This window comes from Macaca mulatta, chromosome 12, assembly GCF_049350105.2.
Source record: "Macaca mulatta isolate MMU2019108-1 chromosome 12, T2T-MMU8v2.0, whole genome shotgun sequence".
NCBI classification, from domain to species: Eukaryota; Metazoa; Chordata; class Mammalia; order Primates; family Cercopithecidae; genus Macaca; species Macaca mulatta.
The window spans coordinates 135,600,293-135,618,820 of NC_133417.1; the positions used below are offsets into that span (position 1 = coordinate 135,600,293).

Genomic DNA, 18,528 nt, shown 5'->3' on the forward strand with positions numbered 1-18,528 from the left:
ATCCCCAGGTTCAAGGTGCTTCTTTCTTTTCAATCTAATAATGGTTCTAAATTCATTTCTCAAATTACTCAAACGCTTGCACAAGCCCTACAAATTACATGAAAGCTAAACATCCCTGTTGACCTCAATCTTCAGGAAAGGTTGAAAAAATGAATGGCATTTTGAAAAACACGCTCACCAGGTACTCACTCCAAACACATAAAGACTGGATTACACTTTTGCCTTTAGCCCTCCTAAAAATTTGAGCGCTCTCATTTAAACCTTTATGCTCAGCCCCTTTAAACTCATGTATGGGAGACCACTCACCCCTTCTGCTCTACCTCAGGGTCAAGCTCCACCTCCACCAACCCCTCTTGTTCCCCCTCTTTTACATACCATCTGCCATTTCATTTAGGCATATGCTGACAATACCTGCCACAACCCATCACCAACTCCTCTAATCCCTTCTTACAGCCAGGAGACTGGGTTATGGTAAAAAAAAAAATCCCAATCCTACCCCCAATTCCCCTCTTACACCTAAATGGAAGGGACTTTACCAGATCATCCTTACCACACCCACAGCAGCAAAACTCCAGGGACTCCCTAACTGGTTTCATCATACTTTTCTCAAGAAAACAGACTTCCCTTCACCACATACCCAAACAACCACATCTAAAACCCCTTCAGCCTTCTCTTGTATTTTCACAGGATCCACTTCCCTTCGCCTCACCCAAGTCCCAGAGGAAAAGGAGGAAAAATCCACATAAGCCACTTATGTCTCTTTCTCTCCCAAATTTTCATTGCTTCCTGAACAACCTTGTTATAGACCTTCAGTGGTATCCTTATGAAGCTCCCATTATACATCCTGACCAGCTCCTTACTGTTCTCTGAGACCTGTGGTTTCAATGACCTTTCCAGGACTTTACTCCTACCCAAATAACTTTTTTTCTCTTTTTGCTTGTTTCTTCCAGTATAAATTCCCTAATCACATGAACCTTACCAATACAACCACTCCTCACTGCTCTCAAACACAAATGCTCTCTAAACCCTACACAATCCCTTTTGCTTCAAGCTAACCCCTCCTTTGCTCCAGAATGCTGATGTGCTTGTCACTGTCTTCCTCAGCTTACACAGCCCTTCCTACACCCCTTCATGACCTTTTAACAGGAAACATAACTGCAATTTAAAACTCCAAAAAGGAGCTTCCTTTTTAAAAAAAGCTGACACCCCGGTTAGTGACTATCTCACTTCCAGGGCCAATCAGGCCAACAAATTATTTCAAACCTCCTACAACTCCTCACAATGCCTCAAGTCCCAAGGCCCTCCCATTAAAAGGCCCATAACTAAATACACCCCCACTTCTACAACAAGCCTCACTTTGCTTTTTAGCCTCTAAGGGAAATTTCCCTGTAGGATCCTTGACATCTAACCAATGCTACCTCACTATCATTGTTAAATACCCACCTGACCATCAAACTAACCAGGTTAATTTCCAAGTATCACCTGAATCAAACGGAGCATTTCTGCAACCGGCTCCTTTTATAGCCTCTCCCTCAGCCAATGTCTCTAGCCTAACTTGTGCTGCTCCTAGTGCCCACCTTTTCCCATGGCTCAATATCAATGGTGCAACATCCGATTGCATTAAATGTGTAAAAAATAACTCTTCCTATATCTCTATTATAGTGGGTGTCTCCCTAGCCTCCTCCTTGTCTACCTGGAGTAATGAGCCACAGGAAAAAACAACAACAACAACAACAAAACACCCCATCTTTAATTCACTTATTTTCTTTCCATATCTCCACCTGTATTTACAACAAAGGTTTATTCTTTTTGTGTGGCACCAACACATATCTTTGTCTCCCCACCAACTGGACTGGAATCTACACCCTAGTTTATCTTTTTCCCTCCACTGGACTAGTTCCTCTTAATCAATCTTTACCCATTCCATCTGTCCAATATATTTAAAAAAAAAAAAAAAAAAGAGGGCCATACAAGTCATTCCTTTAATGGCTGCCTTAAGTATAACTTCTGGGCTTGAACTGCAAACAGGCAGATTGGCCACCTCCTTAACATACTTCAAATCTCTGAATAGAACTACAGAGTTTATTAAAAATATAGCCCAAAGCCTTATAAAAGTCTAAGACCAACTAGACTCCTTGGCTGGAGTAGTCCTCCAAAATAGAAGCAGATTAAATCTTATAGTAGCTAAAAAAGAGGGCCTCTGCCTCTCATTGGGTAAGAAATGTTGCTTCTATCTCAACCAACAGGGCCTAGTAAAAGATGCTGCTGAAAATCTTAAAGAAAGAGCTAAAAAGCTAAGGGAACATTAAAACAATCAAATAGATTCTTGGTTTAGGAACAAAATCATAACGTGGGTCATCTCATTCCTGGGCCCTCTCTTAATAATATGCCTAGAATTAACGTTCTTAACCTGCTTAATTCACCTTTTTCAAAAATTTTTAACTGACAGGATCATGGCCACCTCACAGACAATTACCCAAAAACATCCACGGATGGCATTACTCCTACAGTAAATCCATGACCAAAGAACCCTCCACACCGTGCTCCCCAGCAGGAAGTAGCCAGAAAAAAAAACAGGCGACCCCTCATCCTTTTATAATTACAGGAACTGAATTGACAGAGCAGGAGCATCGCCATTTTGGACAAACACCACCATTTTAAGTTCCCCTGAATTAAAAAATCGCCTAAATCCAGCCCAAAAACATCAGCCTAAAGGCTAATGTTTTTGGGCTGTCAGTATAACCAGAAACATTTCAGCCCTAAGATAAACCACCCCCCTCCAGCCAAAAACATGCCAACCCTGAGACAACCTCCCCTCCAACCAGAGACATTCCAACCCCACAATAAACCTTCCCTCACCTAAAAATATTCCAAGGCTGCCATAAGCTCTCCCCTTCCTAAACCCTTAAATACCCTCAGTCTGTAAAAGAAAATGCTCCTGACTGAAATCATCCAGAATCCCTTCTCAGGTTTATTCTCCAAAATAAACCTGTCTTTAACTGTTGAGCCACTTTTCATATTTCTTTCCCCTTTCTTTAACTCTTACACCTTGGGGGTAGAGGAAGATGAAGCTCCCTCCCCTCATTCAGGGAGACTGGATTTTGGGGTGGGGCACATTGCCACACTTGTCTGTATGAAACACATTGCATGAAATCTCGTGTCTTCTAATTCACTCCATGCCACCTGCTTTTGCCATTTGCCCACTATTTTTGAATGCTTTCAACTGCTTAGCATCGAGTCACATCCCTGTGCCCCACAAGGACCACACCTGCAGGGCCTCAGGGTGCAGGGAGAAGTACAGAAGGCAGGACCACCTTGGGAGTCTAGATGGAATGAAGCTCACGGGAAGAGGACAGGGATCAGGAGGAGTGAAGGGCAGAGTCCCCCACCTCTGGCAGGGTGAACAGAGGGTGGGCGGTGCCCTGTTGGGGCTCATGAGCTGCCAAATGGCAAAATGATCTTAGAATCTAGTCCTTACATGAGTTCAACTTTATTTAGAAGCAACTATGGTGCTTCTACCACACATTTTGAAGTGTTTGGTGAGCTAGAATCCCGGTAAGAGGAGGATTTTCAGCTTCTGTTTCCACCCAGCCCTAAAGAGGCTGCAGCACTATACAAGGCTGAGAGAGGGGACGCTGGCCTGGCAGGGGCAGAGCCCGGAGGAGCATGGGGTGGCCGCATGGACGGGAACACAGGAAGATGACTGTGTTCATTGCGGTCACTGGCCCCTTGCTCGCTGTGCGTGCTCACGGTGTGTCCGTGGCAGGCCTTGCTGGCTGGGTGGCCTTCGGAAGGAGGCATGAGGTGGCGTCCATGGGCCACCAGGAGCCTGTGGTGCCCATCAGTTACCAGGGGACAGGGATCTGCGCATGTCCAGCTGTGGATACAACAGGGGATCAAACTGAAGGACTCTGCGTGATGATGTGGACTCAGGGGTGGCCCTGGGCCAGTCTGTTTCCTCCTGATGCTGCACAAGGACTGAGGGCTTCCTCGGGGTTTCTCATGAATGGTCCTCACCTTCAGAAGGTCGTTAGAGGGATTTCCTGTGTTATCCATTGCTAACCTTGTCTTTCTGACTCCCTACAATCTTTCACCCATAGCCTCTTCCTCCCCTATCAGGGTACCTCTTCCCATAAGCCCATTTTCCAAGGTTTCACTCCCTTCCAACAGCAGTAATTACATTTCCACCTCCAACAATCCCACTGGCATCAGAATCTAAATGGAAAATCTGGGCAGAGGTAGAATCCCCAGCAGGAGCCACCCTGCCTTTCCAAGTCTACATCATCTGGGTTCCAACCTCCATCCTCCTCCAGCGAGAAGCTTCTGTCCTCTCAAGATTCCAGTGAATTCTCCGAAGTTCAGATGCCTCTTCAGCCCTGGCTGTTCCAAGGTGGCCCCATAGTCAAGATTCCTTAAACCCTTGCACCTAAAAGGTTTGCCTTTCTTATCATGCTGGCTCCAGCCTCTGGTCCCAGGGGTGTGGACAGTTCTCTCTTACCTCTGGCTGATTTCCAGGAAGGCTAAGAACACTCTCCCCAGGTTACAATGCTGAGCATTTTGGTTCTCTCCAGCCCTGGGTCCCAATGTTGAGATCTACCTTAGTCCAGTTCAGGCTCTCCAATGGGCTTGAGAGAAGATTCAAAGTTTCTGGCTTTACCCTCCAACCCTCCAACCCCCACGGCCCCAGCCATCTCAGCAAGGGGAAGGGGCAAACATGGAGTCTCCCCACAGCTCCCATGTAAAACTGTGCCCCCTCTTAGAGGGCAGAGCTCCCAAGGACAATTTTGGTTCATGGACTTTTTTTTTTTTTTTTGCTGTCTATTGCACAAACAAGTGGACTTCCGGGAGCTGGCCCTGCTCGTTCCCTGGGCCCTCCTTCCCTGGTCCTGCAGGTCTTGCTGCTTGTCAGGCTTCTCCTCCAACCCTCTGCCACATTTCAGAAAAGCTGAGAACCCCTTGGAGTGAAAAAAGGGGGAAAACACAGTGCCTGTAGCTGAGCAGGAGATTAAAAAAATACTTTCACTTCTCTTTTCCCCATTTGGGCAGAAACCTGTGAGGATGAGTCAGTCTGTCGGCCGACTTCCTGTTCTGGGTCTGGGCAGCCACACTGCATGCAGGCTGGGCTGACGGGGGAGCTCATAAGCCAGGCTCTGAGACCCAGGCAGGGCCTAGGTTGGGAAGATGGCAGGTGGGGGCAGCGACCTGAGTACCAGGTGAGTCTTTCTCTCTCTTCCTTCAACCTTTATCTCTGGCAGTATTGGAGCTTTCATGCATTTCGTTCAGTTTCTGTCTAAAGCTTCACTTTAGTTTAGTCCTGCTTTGCAAGAACATAGGTAGGTAGTGTAATATAATGAAATAAAAGAGAACGTAATGAGGAAATCAGATTTTTACAAGTGCAGCAGGACAACTGTTTGTGTGAGTCCAGCTTGCCGTAACACAGATGACTTTTCTTGTTTTGAAACTACTGCTCCACTGGCTGGGACATTCTGAACAGTCGTTTCAGTCATTTGTGACAGAGAGTTATTATTTCCTCATGATCTCTGAACACTTTCACATCCCTCTGCCCTCTCTGCCTTCACATATGTCATGTCAAAGAAGGTAGTTTAGAAAATAGACACTCCAGGGTAAACAGCTGGCTTACTTTTAAACACTGGAAACTGTGGTTTCACCTGTCCTGGCAAGGGGCCTCAGTCAGCTTTGGGGCTATTTCCTTGACTGACTCAGGGTGTGAGTTCTGATACAATTGACCTAGATCCGAAGAAGGAAAAAGAAGAAAAAGGCCCAGGATGACAGAAACTAAATATTTTTTATTTTTACTTCAATTTCCTGTCCCAAGATGGGGGATGCCTCTGACCAGAAAAGACGTGGAAATCCTATCTTTTCTCTAGTAATGAGTTCATAAAAAACATTACTTAATCTTTTTTGTTTGTTTGTTTAGACAGGGTCTCACTCTGTCACCCAGGCTGGAGTGCAGTGGCATAATCCTGGCTCACTGCAACCCCTGCCTCCTGGGTTCAAGCAATTTTAATCTTTTAAATTTTTTAATGCAAAAGAAATACATTACATTCTTGCTCATAAAATTTCAAACAGTGGAGGAGTATGTAAAGGAAAAAATCTCCTTCACCACTTACCTCACCTTGTAGCTTCCTTTCACAGTCCTGTCGAAGAGTCTTGGGCATAGCTTTTCTTATATTTTTCGATGCATTTATGTGTATGAAGTATGTTTTTGCAAATACATAATTTGTGTTCTTGTTTTGTAACACATGGGATTACATTGCACATGTTATTCTGCATTTTGCATTTTTACTCATTTTAATGGTGGAAATCTTAGAGATCTTTCACCTTAATACATGCAGATCTATCTCATTCTTTTTACACATACTATTCCATAGAATTTACGTAGCATAATTTTTTAACCATTCTCCAATTGAAGGGCATTTATATTGTTTTAAATTGTTCACGTTTGTCAATAAGCTATAATAATGATTATATATTTCTTTTTTTTTTTTTTTTTGCACGTATACAAGTATCTATCTTGCGTCTAAAGCTTAAAAGGTGGAATTGTTGAAGCAAAGGGTGCTGTTGTTTACTTGTTTATAGATCCTGCCAAATTGTCTTTTTAGGAGGCTGAATGGAGTTGTTTCACGAGTAGCAAATGAGATGAACTATCTTCCTGCACACAGCCAAAGTTTGCAAAGGTGATAAAGAATTGCATTTTGTTTTAATTTGTATTTTCCTGGTAATGTGGAAAGCTGAACAGTTTTTCATGTTTCTTGGCCAATTAAATTTCCTCTTCTATCATTTTTTTTGTTTATTTTTTGCCGGTGTGATTCAGTTGAGGTGTTTGTCTTTTTTTCATGATATGGGAGAGTTCACTAAATAGTCTGCAAAGTATGAATATACTTTTCTTCTCCCTTACATTTGTATATGGTGACTTTTATCTTATTAACAGCTTAAAATTTCATGTATAAACATCTTATGACGTAGATTTTATGAGACAGATGCACCCTCATTATATATAGTGATACGGAGAGTTGCTGAGGCACTCTATGAGCAATGTCAGTTTTTAAAGTCTTTCTTGTATTAAGGTGGCAGATTCGATTCTGCCTTTGTTCCAGGAAAAGTTCCTTCTCTAAAATCTCTGATATTTTCTTTTTCAATTTTTAGGCAAAATTATTCTTACATTGGGGCAACTTCAGTCTTCACAGCTTTTATATTCCCCCTGGTGCTTTCATCTTTTCAGTTTTTTACTTTGAGTTCATAATAGTTGTCTCAGACTTTTCCTCCATGACAATTATCTAGTGATATGGTTTGGCTCTGTGTCCCCACCAAAATCTCATCTTGAATTGTAATCAGAATTGTAAATTCCAGGTGTTGAGAGAGGGACCTGGTGGGAGGTGATTGGATCATGGGGGCAGTTTCTCCCATGCTGTTCTCATGACAGTGAGTGAATTCTACAAGATCTGATGGTTTTGTAAATGATAGTTTCCCCTGTGCTCTCTCTCTCTTGCCGGCTTGTGAAGAACATACTTGCTTCTCCTTCACCTTCCACCATGATTTTGAGTTTCCTGAGGCCTCCCCAGTCATGTGGAACTGTGTGCCAATTAAACCTCTTTCCTTTATAAATTACCCAGTCTGTGGTATTCCTTTAGAGCAGTGTGAAAAAGGACTAAGCCATCTATATTTTAGTATATTTCTTGTTTCTTGTAATTTCCAACTTAAAAAAATTGATTGTGTTTATTTATGAGGAGGGATCTTAATTTGTTTCTATAGCTCTGCAAGCTCCCCTGTATTCCACATTTTGTTAATTTCTCATTCAATCTTCATGGTTTTGCTTTATTTAGGTTTTTGTGCACTGTTAAGAACTTTGGGATATTCTTATTAGCATCTTTGAGATATTCTTCCAGACTGATTCTATCTGATCTTGTGTTCCATGTGCCTGCTGTGGCTTTACAGCGCCTCTGGGCAGGCTTGACCAGAGCAGCTCACCCTAAATATTCCATTTGCTCAGTCATAACCTGGGAGAGTCACTTTTTAATTTTTTTTCAGGGTTCCTATTTTGTCTGAGACCAAATTGTTTTTGTCTGAGCTGCAGTTCGAAGACTCTGTTTTTATTCTTATCAATTTTTCTGATGACACCATTAATTATATTATCCTTTTCCCCACTTACTGTGAACCAAGTGGCCATAGAGGCAGGGTGTGTTTCTGTGTTCTCTTTTCTCTGCCCCCGGCCTGTGAGAGCCTCTCCTTATGCCAGTACCAACCACACTGCCATAGCGATGGAGGCTTCCCAGGAACTCTTGACATCTGACAGGGCAAAATCTCTTCCTCTTCCTCCAAAAGTCTTAAACTTTGGGTTCCCAAATTAGCCTGTCAAAATCTTGGCATTTTGTGTGGAATTGCACTGACTCTATAGATCAGTTCGAAGAGAGCCGACATATTTACAATATTATGGCTTCCGTTCTCATGAATATGCCTCAAGTATAAGATTAATTTAGAAATATTTTCTATTAAAATATATTTTTTCTCTTTGAATGTTTTGTACTTCTGCTAGATATTTGATATCTTTATGCCATTATTAACTATAGTAGTCCTCCTTTCTGCACGGTTTCACTTTCTGAGATTTCAGTTAGTCATAGTCGACCATGGTCCAAAAACATTAAATGGAAAATTCCAGAAATATCCAGAAATAAACAATTCATGAATTTTAAGTTACTTGCTGTTCTGAGTAGTGTGATGAAATCTCATGCTGTCCCTCTCCATCATGCCCAGAATGCAAACTATCCCTTTATCTAGCGTATCCACAATCCACAATGTGGACACCACCAGTCCATGAATCACTGAGTAGCCATCCTGGTAATTGGATCGGCTGTCATGGTATCACAGTGCTTGTGTTCAGAGAACTCTGATTTTAGTCAATAATGGCCCCAAAGCACATGAGGACTGATGCTGGCAATTCAGATATGCCAAAGAGAAGCCGTCAAGTGCTTCCTTTAAGTGAAAATGTGAAATTTCCTGAAAGAAAAAAAAATCACATGCTAAGGTTGCTAATATCTACAGTACAATATTTTGAGAGAGAGAAAGAGACCACATTTACATAAATTTTATTACAGTATATTGTTATAGTTCTACTTTATTATTAAATATTATTTTTAATCTCTTATTGTGCCTCATTTATGTATAGATGGGGGAAAACATAGTATATACAGAGTTTGGTACTATCTGCAGTTTCAGGCATCCACTGGGGATCTTGGAAGCATCCCCTGTGGATAAAAGGGAACGAGGGTACTAAATTCTCTCTTACGTATACATTTGTATAGGTGACCCATGTTCTAATCCATGGTTATATTTTTTATTCTTGTTTTAATACTGAACTGTTTTAGTTGCTATGATTTTCTAGGTAGTGTTCTATAACCTGTCTTGCTGGGATCCAACTGAGAGACACTAAATGAATAGATAAATTTAACAAGAATTTACATTTTTAAAAATTTCCAATGATCCTAGCTAGAAACACAGTATATCTCTCCACTTATTTATAATTTTTTGAACTTGGGTCCTTATTGGGTCACTTTAGTGCTAGGCATTTTAAAATTATATTTGTAATCAGGAACTCGTTTCCCTTTTACATTTTCTAGTTATTTCTTACGGGCACAGGGGAAATCTATTTGTTTTAGTTTGATGACCTTGTGCAAGCAGACTTTCCAAGTGGTCTTCTCCCTCCTATTATTGTCTTGTATTTTCCGGTGAAATAATCACATCCTCAAAATAGCAGCTTTGTCTGCTCTTTTTCAGAATTTATGCCTGTAGATTTTTCTTTATCTTACTTTTTTTTCTTTCTTTTTTCCTTAGTATATTAGGCAGGATTGTCAGTTTAATACTGAATGGTAACACAAAAATGAGCATTCTAGTTTTGTTCCAGTGCTCGAGGAACACTTACAATGTTTAACTTGAGACTTTCTGACAGATGCCTTTTATCAAGTTAAGGACATTATCTGCTCTGGTTTACTAAAGTTATTTTTTTTAAATCAAGACCATGTATAGGATATTTATCAAAATGCTTGCCAAAGAATCTTTGAGGCAATCATATCATTTTACTTCTATTAATTTTGATAATTTTTCCAAAGTAAAGCATGCAAAAAGAGATTAAAATATCAAACAGTCCACAAGACCTTAAAAAACAGAAGTAGCTCTTTTGGCCATCTTCCCCAGTCTGTGTTCAGTTTCCCAGATGGATTATCTTTAACCTTTTAGCTCTTCCTTCTGTACTTATTTCTGTAGTTTGAAATGACATGCGGATACAGCTCTTTGTAATTTTTCAAGTTCCAGTCATTAATCTGTTCACATAATAGGACAGAAGATGAAAATTTCTCCCCTAACACTCTTTTTCATTCTCCTGTTCACATAATAAGGCATAAGATGAAGACTTCTCCCCTGACACTCTTTTTCATTCCCCATCCATTCTCGTAATACATCACAGTTTGAGGTTCATCAGTAATCAGTGTTATCATTATGATAGTTATTTAAATGATGTTCATAACCAAGTCATACACTATGTTATGATCACATTTCCTTTCCTGTGCAACATCTTTCCCAAAAATAACTATTGCCCTCTTACATATTTGCTTGGATTTTGTGTGCCTTCTTTATGAATTCTTCCCAGGCACCCTGCAGAATTCTAAAATTCTTCTCAAGACAGTGAGGCACATTGTGTAATTTATCAATTCCATTTTATTTTCTTGGGAGAGCCCTTCTGGAGCCACCCATTCTCCTGATCCAATTAGCTCTGGTTAGTTTCAGCTTCCAAGACTGACCTTCTGAAGGTTGACATCTCTCCTGTGCTGGGTCTTGTTTTATGGATTACATGTATCTTCTTTCTTGCTTTACTATCTCATTTTGGCTTACCACATTATCCAGTAGCCTCCTGACTAAGAGTTCATAGAAGGTATATATCTTAAGATCATTCATATCTGGAAAAAAATGTATTCTTAAACCTCACAACTGTATGAAAATTTGGTAAGTCTAAAGGTATAGTTTGGAAATTAATTTGGTTAACTGCCTTGCAGTTTTCAGCATTGCTAATAAGAAGTCGGATGCCATTCTGATTTTTTTTTTTTTTTTTGACGGAGTCTCACTCTGTTGCCAGCCTGGAGTGCAGTGACACTATCTCAGCTCACTGCAACCTCCACCTCCCAGGTTCAAGTGATTCTCCTGCCTCAGCCTCCCAAGTAGCTGGGACTGTAGGCACCTGCCACCACGTCCGGCTAATTTTTTGTATTTTTAGTAGAGACAGGGTTTCACCGTGTTTGCCAGGAAGGTCTCGATCTCTTGACCTCATGATCCACCCTCCTCGCCCTCTCAAAGTGCTAGGATTACAGACATGAACCACCGCGCCCGACCCCCATTCTGATTCTTGATCCTGTCTTTCTATGTCACCTGTTTTGCCTCTCTGAAACTTTCTGGCTCTTCTCTTTAATCTTTTGATTCTAAATTCTCATGATGGTTTGCCTTGATGTGGCTGTTGTGCTTAGTTCTCCAGGGCCCTTTCAAATGGAGAACAGTTTATTTCAATTCTCATCATTTTGCTTGTGATATTATTTAATTGTTTTCTCCCTTCTGCCTTGTCTCTCTCTTTTATGGTTTGGAATTCCTGTTCGTTGGATATTAGGTTTCCTAGGTTGATCCTCTAGAGACTTCTTGTTTTTTTTCCTTGACAATCTTGTATGTCTTCTTCTTTTGAATCTACCTTCTATGACATTTTCTTAGGACCTTCATTTCTACTAGTGATTTAAAAATTTCTGCCATCATATTTTTAATTTCCAAAAGCCCTTTTAAAAAGTTTTTTCTCATTTATAGCATCTTGTTGTTGTTGTTTCAAGAAATCCAATATTTTCTCTCTACTAATGAGGATGATGATTTTTAGAATTGCATCTGTTTCTTCCAAGTTTCTTTCCCCTGCTCCTGCTCCATTATTTGCTTGTTCTGAAAGAATTCATCAAGTGTCCATTAAGTGTCCATTCACATTTTGGAACGAGACACTAGAAATCTGATTAGAAGCTATGTGTAAGGAATGCCTCTCATTGACTGTGTCCCATTTTGATTTTCATCTCCCAATTTATCTTCTGAAGGAACAGTGCCTCTAATTCCTAACCACTTCCAGAGTTCAAAAGCATACATGGGCTTACTCCTTGTCAGCATCTCCTCAGCAAAGAATCTGGTATTTATTCTTTCACTTTGTGAAATTAGCTGCCATGTATGCACCTATCTTCTGAAATGTTTGGTTATCTCTTATTTGATGTCCTTTTCCTCCCCTGTTCCCTGGTTCTTGTTGCTTTTCTGTATGTAACTCTCTATTACAGGTGGTTTCACGGGATTTCACAAGGAACAAAGATGAATGCAGGTGTGTTCAACCCGCCAGGCTTAATGAAATACATAGATCAATTCCCTAATGTGATTTGTCCTGGAATTCCTGAGATAACACCTACGGGGTCATGTCACATGATTTTTTCATCCATTCCTGTGTTGGATTTACATTTATTTTATTGTGGGATTTTACCTTATGTGTTTTTAAGCAGCAGTTTTTATTTTATATTTGTCTGACGTTGGTATCGAAACTATAACAGCCTTATGAAATAATTGAGAGTGATTAAATTTATATGTATATATGAATAGTTTGTTTACTACAGACATTACCTGTTCCTTGAAGGATTGCTAAAAATTGTCCATTAAATGGTTTGAAACCTATGTCTGTGTGTAGGTGTGGGGGGAATGTAGTTTAGGGTAGGTCTGTAAGCGTATTATGCATTTCTTCTATTATTTTTAGTTCTTATGCTGACCTTTGAGGCAGTTTTTATCATTTATATTGTCCTAAAACATAACATTTTCCCTAGATTCTCTTATTTATTGGTAGAAAGTTGTGTTGGAACTTCTTTTATAAAGTTTTAATTCTTTCCTTCTCTGAAGACATATCATTTATTAAACTCCTACCATTGTTTATGATTGTCTTTTCCTTTGTTCTTTTGATCAGTCTTTCCATTTTGTTGGTCTTTTCAATGAACCACTTTTTGATTTTATTGGTCCATTACTTTTATTTTTTGCTTGAGGTATAATTAAATCTTGCTTAACCTTTTTATATTTTTCTATATATTTTCTTTCCCAATTCTTTACTTCAACTTTGTTGAGGGGATTACCTTGTGTTCTGTTTCTGATACCTGGCTTTAAAACTTAATTTACTTGTCAGTGTTTCTTATTTTCTAATAAATGCATTTTAGGCCACGGATGTTCACCTCTGTGCCACTTTGGAAACATTTGGCCTTTATAATGAATAATGTTTTCATTGGAGTTTATTTCTTAGCCATTTGTTATTTTTATTTTGATTTCCTGGTTAACCTAAGAAGTGTTTGGAAGCAGTTTTTAAAATTTCTCAATGGAGCGAGTTGGGGAAGTCGTCCTCTGTCCTTTGGTTGTTTACTCTGATCCTATCACATTGTGGTTAGAAAACGTGTTTTTTAGAATTTCCATTTGTGAGAGTCTGTTGTTTCTTTTGTGGCCTAGTGCATAGTCAGTTTTGAGGCTTTGCCACATTTGAAAGGCAATATAATGTAATGATTAAGAGTGTATTGACTAATGCCATATGGGAGAGTTAGTAGAGGAGGGGGGAGGATCGATCGACACTAGGATGATTGGAGAGGGGTGGTGTGAAGTCCAGCTCTGCCACTGCATAGATATGGAGGTGGGGCAAGCCTTGTTTCTTCCCTACAAAACGATGGTATCAATAATGGTGTTACCAGTGGGCTGATACAGGTTCTTGTCTTCACCCCAGAAAAAAATTTGAAGGCCAGACCAAACTGAAATTACATAAGATTTATCACAGAGTGAAAGTAAGTGCATACTCAAGAGAGGATTGTGAGTGTGCTCAAAAGAATGAGCTGCACCCAACATTGCCAGGACTCACATACTATACAGATAAGCATAATGAAGGTGTGGAATATTCCATCATAAGGGGAGGGATTTTCTGGGAAATGGGCAGGCAGTTCCCAGAATTGGATTACCACTTTTTTCTTTACTAAATGTGGTTAATCCAGAATTGCCATGGCATCAGATGCATGATGGGATTGGGAGGTTTCCCCATGGAAGTTTTATGGTAATAGGGGCATAATGCAGTCAAGATTATTTTATAATAACCCAGAATGCTCATTATTTTATTCAAATATTTTACTTGATTTAATTTTGGCTTACTGGACTTGTCAACTTCTAACAGAGATGACTTAACTTTTTTTTACTACAATTGGGAGTTTTTCAGTTTTCCTATATCACTGTCAGACTTTCCTTTCAATATTTTAAAGCAATTTTCTTACAGATCATGACTTCTACTACATAGACTGGTAGAATATACCTTTTATCAGTATGAAATAACCTTCTGTGCCATTTGTATTACTTTTCAGTCTAAATTCTATTTGTTTCTGATGTCAGTTTTGCCACAAAGCTCTCTTTTATTTTGCATTTGCCTGGTATGTTGTATTAGTCTGTTCTTGCACTGCTCTACAGAAACACCTGAGACTAGGTAATTTATAAAGAAAAGAGGTTTAATTGGCTCATGGTTTCACAGGCTGTACAGGAAGCATAATGCTGGCATCTGCTTGGCTTCTGGGGAGACCTTGGGAATCTTACAATCATGGCTGGCAGAAGATGAAGGGGGAGCAGACACGTCTTACACGGCAGGAGCAAGAGCAAGATGGGGGGTGCTACACTCTTTTAAACAAGCAGCAAGAATTGCAAGAACTCACTCAGTATCAGGAGAACAGCACCAAGTGGATGGTGCTAAACCATTCATGAGAAACACCTCCATGATCCAATGACCTCCACCAGACCTCACTCCCACATTTGAGATTACAATGCAACATGAGATTTGGGTGAGGACACAGATCCAAACCATATCATATGTCTTCTAATTCCTTCATTTTTAATCTTATTGAGTTGTTTTATTTTTCATGTGTTGTTTTATTTTTCATGAGTTGTTTTATTTTTCATATTTTTCATATAGCTGAATTCTGTTCATTCAATTTAGGTATCTCTATGTTTTATGAATCACTTTTATTTTATTAGCATTTATTTTTATCACCACTCTGTATATATTCTTGCTATCTTATTTTTTAATGAATATTTATAAGAATTTCTATTTTTTTCTGTCATCTTTCTTGCCTGTCTTTGGATTGATTGCTTTTCCTTTGATCCATATTTTTTCCTCCAATACATCCTTTTTTTTGGTTAAAAGTTAATTTTTAGTGAACAATTAAAAGACTGTTGTTCTATAAATGTCTGGAGTCACTTAGTATCTTTTCCTAAACTAAAAACTGTAACTTGATTTTATTTCCCTCCTCCCTCATCCTATCCCATCCATAAACTTTTTGAGTCCTTGTAGTCTAAAAATATCTTTATTTCACTTTCATACTTGGGTGAGTACTTGGGAAGGTTCAAAATGAGTTTTCATTTAAAAATTTGGCCATTTTTCTTCATTGTATTCTTGCATTCAGCGACCTTTATGAAAATTCCAACTTTAATCAGGTTTTCATTCCTTTGTGGTTAAGCTGCTTTTACTTTCTAAAATCTTTATGATTTATTATTTTGGTCCTTGATGTGCTAGATTTTGGTGAAAATATATCTAGGTAAAAGTGTTAAATATTCACTCTCTACACTGACAAGCTTTTTAAAAAAATGCATGTAAGACTGTTTACTTATTTATTTATGGGGGTGTGGAGAATGTACATATTTCAGTTAAAATCGTAACTGAAGCTTAAGAACACATTTGTCACCCTGCAGAAATCATCTAAATGTGTAAATATAATCAATACTTTAGGAACACAGAACATGATATAAATTGCTTGAATGAAAAAATTACCTAAAGTGAAAATATTTAGTTGTGATTACATTTTTCTTTTCTTTTGTTCAGTGATACTGAGTTATAGTTGACAAATTGTATAAATTTAAGGTGTACAACATGATGATTTCATATATGTTTATATTGTGAAATAATTACCACAATCAAGTTAGTTAAAATATTCATCTCACAGAGTTACGATTGTGTGTGTGATAATGTTTAAGATCTACTCTCTTAGCAAATTTCAATTGTATATTACATTATTGTTAACTATGGTCCCTATACTACACATTAAAATACCAAGAAATTTTATAACAGAAATTTTGTGCCCTTTGACCAGTATTTCCCCATTCTTCCCAGCCCATGGCAATTGCCATTTGACTGTCTGTTTCTATGATTCAACCTTTTTAGATTTCATAATATATATAATATATATGTAATATATATATTTATATATATAAAATTTTTAGAGTCTCACTCTATGGCTCAGGCTGGAGTGCAGTGGTGTGATCTTGGCTCACTGCAACCTCCACCTCCTGGATTCAAGTGATTCTCCTGCCTCAGCCTCCTGAGTAGCTGGGATTACAGGCACGGGCCACTACACCCAGCTAAGTTTTGTATTTTTAGTAGAGACAGGGTTTCACCATGTTAGCCAACCTGGTCTCGAGCTCCTGACCTCAAGTGATCCGCCAGTCTTGGCCTCCCAAAGTGCTGGGATTACAGGTGTGAGTCACCATGCCTAGCCTCCATAATCTAAATCTAAGACTAATAGAGTCTTATAAAGTTTCTATGTATAAGATCATGTCATCTGAAAACAGAGACAATTTTACTTCTTCCTTTCTGATGTGGATACCTTTAAATTCTTTTTCTTGCCCCATTAATCTGCCTAGGACTTTCAGTACTGTGTTGAATAGAAATGGCAAGAGTGGTCGTTGCTGTCTTGTTCTTCATCTTAGAAAAAAAGCTTTCAGCTTTTTATTATTGACTATGATATTAACCATGGGCTTGTCATACATGGCCTTTATTGTGTTGAGGTATATATCATTTATACCCAATTTGTCAAAGTTTTCTTTATCATGAAATGATGCTGAAGTTTTCAAATGCTTTTTCTGTATTTATTAAAATGTGCATATAATTTTCTTCCTGCATTCTGTTAATGTTGAATATCACACTTATTGATTTACATGTTGCATTATCCTTGCATCTCAGGGATAAATCCCACTTGATCATAGTGAGTGATCATTTTAGTGCATTGTTAAATTTGGTTTGGTTTGGTTGTATTTTGTTGAGAATTTTTGTTTCTATGTATATTAGAGATATTGGCCTGTAAATTTCTTTTCTTATAGTGCCCTAATCTTAGGTATTAAGGCAATGCTCACAAAATGAGTTTGGAAGTGTTCCCTGCTCTTCATTTGTTTTGGAAGAATTTGTATTAATTTATTCTTAAATGTTTGGTAGAGTTCACCAGCATAGCCATCTGGTCCTGGGTTTTTCTTTAGTGGAAAGGTTTTTTTCCTACTTATTCAATCAGTTTACTTATTATTGATCCCTTCAGATTATCTGTTTTTTCATGATTCAGACTTGGTAGGTTTTACTTCTGATTATGTGATCAATTTTTCACTGCTGTGTGGTGATAGGAAGAATGTGTATTCTGTTGTTTTTGAGTGGAGAGTTCTGTAGGTATCTATCAGGTCTACTTGATCCAGAGCTGAATCAGGCCCTGAATATCTTTGTTTATTTTCTGACTCAGTGATGTGTCTAATACTGTCAGTGGGGTGTTGAAGTCTCCCACTATTACTGTGTCAGAGTCTAAGTCTCTTTGTAGGTTTCTAAGAACTTGCATTATGAATCTGGGTGCTCCTGTATTGGGTGCATGTATATTTCAGATAGTTAGCTCTTCTTGTTGAATTGCACCCTTTACCATTATGTAATGTTGTAAGAAAAAACATACCATTGCTGTAAGAAAAGACACTTGATATGATTTTAGTCTTCTTGAATTTGTTAAGACTTCTTTTGTGGCCTAACATATGTACACTTGAGTAGAATGCGTATTCTGCTGCTTTTCAATGAAATGTTCTGTATATATCTTTTAGGTCCACTTGATCTAAAGTCTGGTTCGAGATCAAAATCCCTATGATTTTCTGTCTGATTGATCTGTCATTGTTAAGGGTGAAGTATTAAAGTTCTTTACTATTATTGTATTGCTGTTTCTTTCTCTTTTCAGATTGGTTAGTATTTGCTTTAGCTATTTAGGTGTTCCAATGCTATATGTCAAAATATTTATAAATGTTATATCCTCTTGATGAATGGGCCCCTTTATCCTTATATATTGACCTTCTTTGTCTTATGTGGCCACTTTTTACTTAATGTGTATTTTGCCTAACATAAAGATAGTTATCACTGCTTTCTTTTGGTCACTTTTTGCATTGAATATCTTTTCCATACCTTCCCCTTCAGCCTACATGTATTCTTAAATCTACAATGAATCTCTTACATGCAGCAAATTGTTGGATTTTGTGGGGTTTTCATAATCCATTCAGGCACTCTATTTCTTTTGATTGAAGAATTTAATCCATTTATTGATAGGTAAGAACTTACTATTGCTGTTTTGTTATTTGTGTTCTGGCTGTTTTGTAGTTCTTTTTTTTTTTTTT

The 18,528-nt window shown here is 38.7% G+C and overlaps 1 protein-coding gene across 12 annotated transcripts in view; it reads left to right on the forward strand.

The window, feature by feature from the left end:
* Positions 1-5,104: 5,104 nt before the first annotated feature.
* Positions 5,105-18,528, forward strand: part of SP140L (SP140 nuclear body protein like) — a 65,205-nt gene continuing 51,781 nt past the window's right edge. For 5 of the 12 annotated variants that reach the window (XR_013402218.1, XR_013402220.1, XM_077957807.1 and 2 more), the window contains exons 1-2: positions 5,105-5,213; positions 6,624-6,698. Coding sequence is in view for 6 of the 12 variants with exons in the window: in XM_015111318.3 (XP_014966804.2) it covers positions 5,182-5,213; positions 6,624-6,698 (107 nt within the window). In the remaining 6 variants the exon portion in view is untranslated. Of the gene's footprint in view, positions 5,214-6,623; positions 6,699-14,605; positions 14,910-18,528 lie in introns of all 12 variants that reach the window. The other 7 variants (XR_013402219.1, XM_077957805.1, XM_077957810.1 and 4 more) reach the window with 3 other exon arrangements.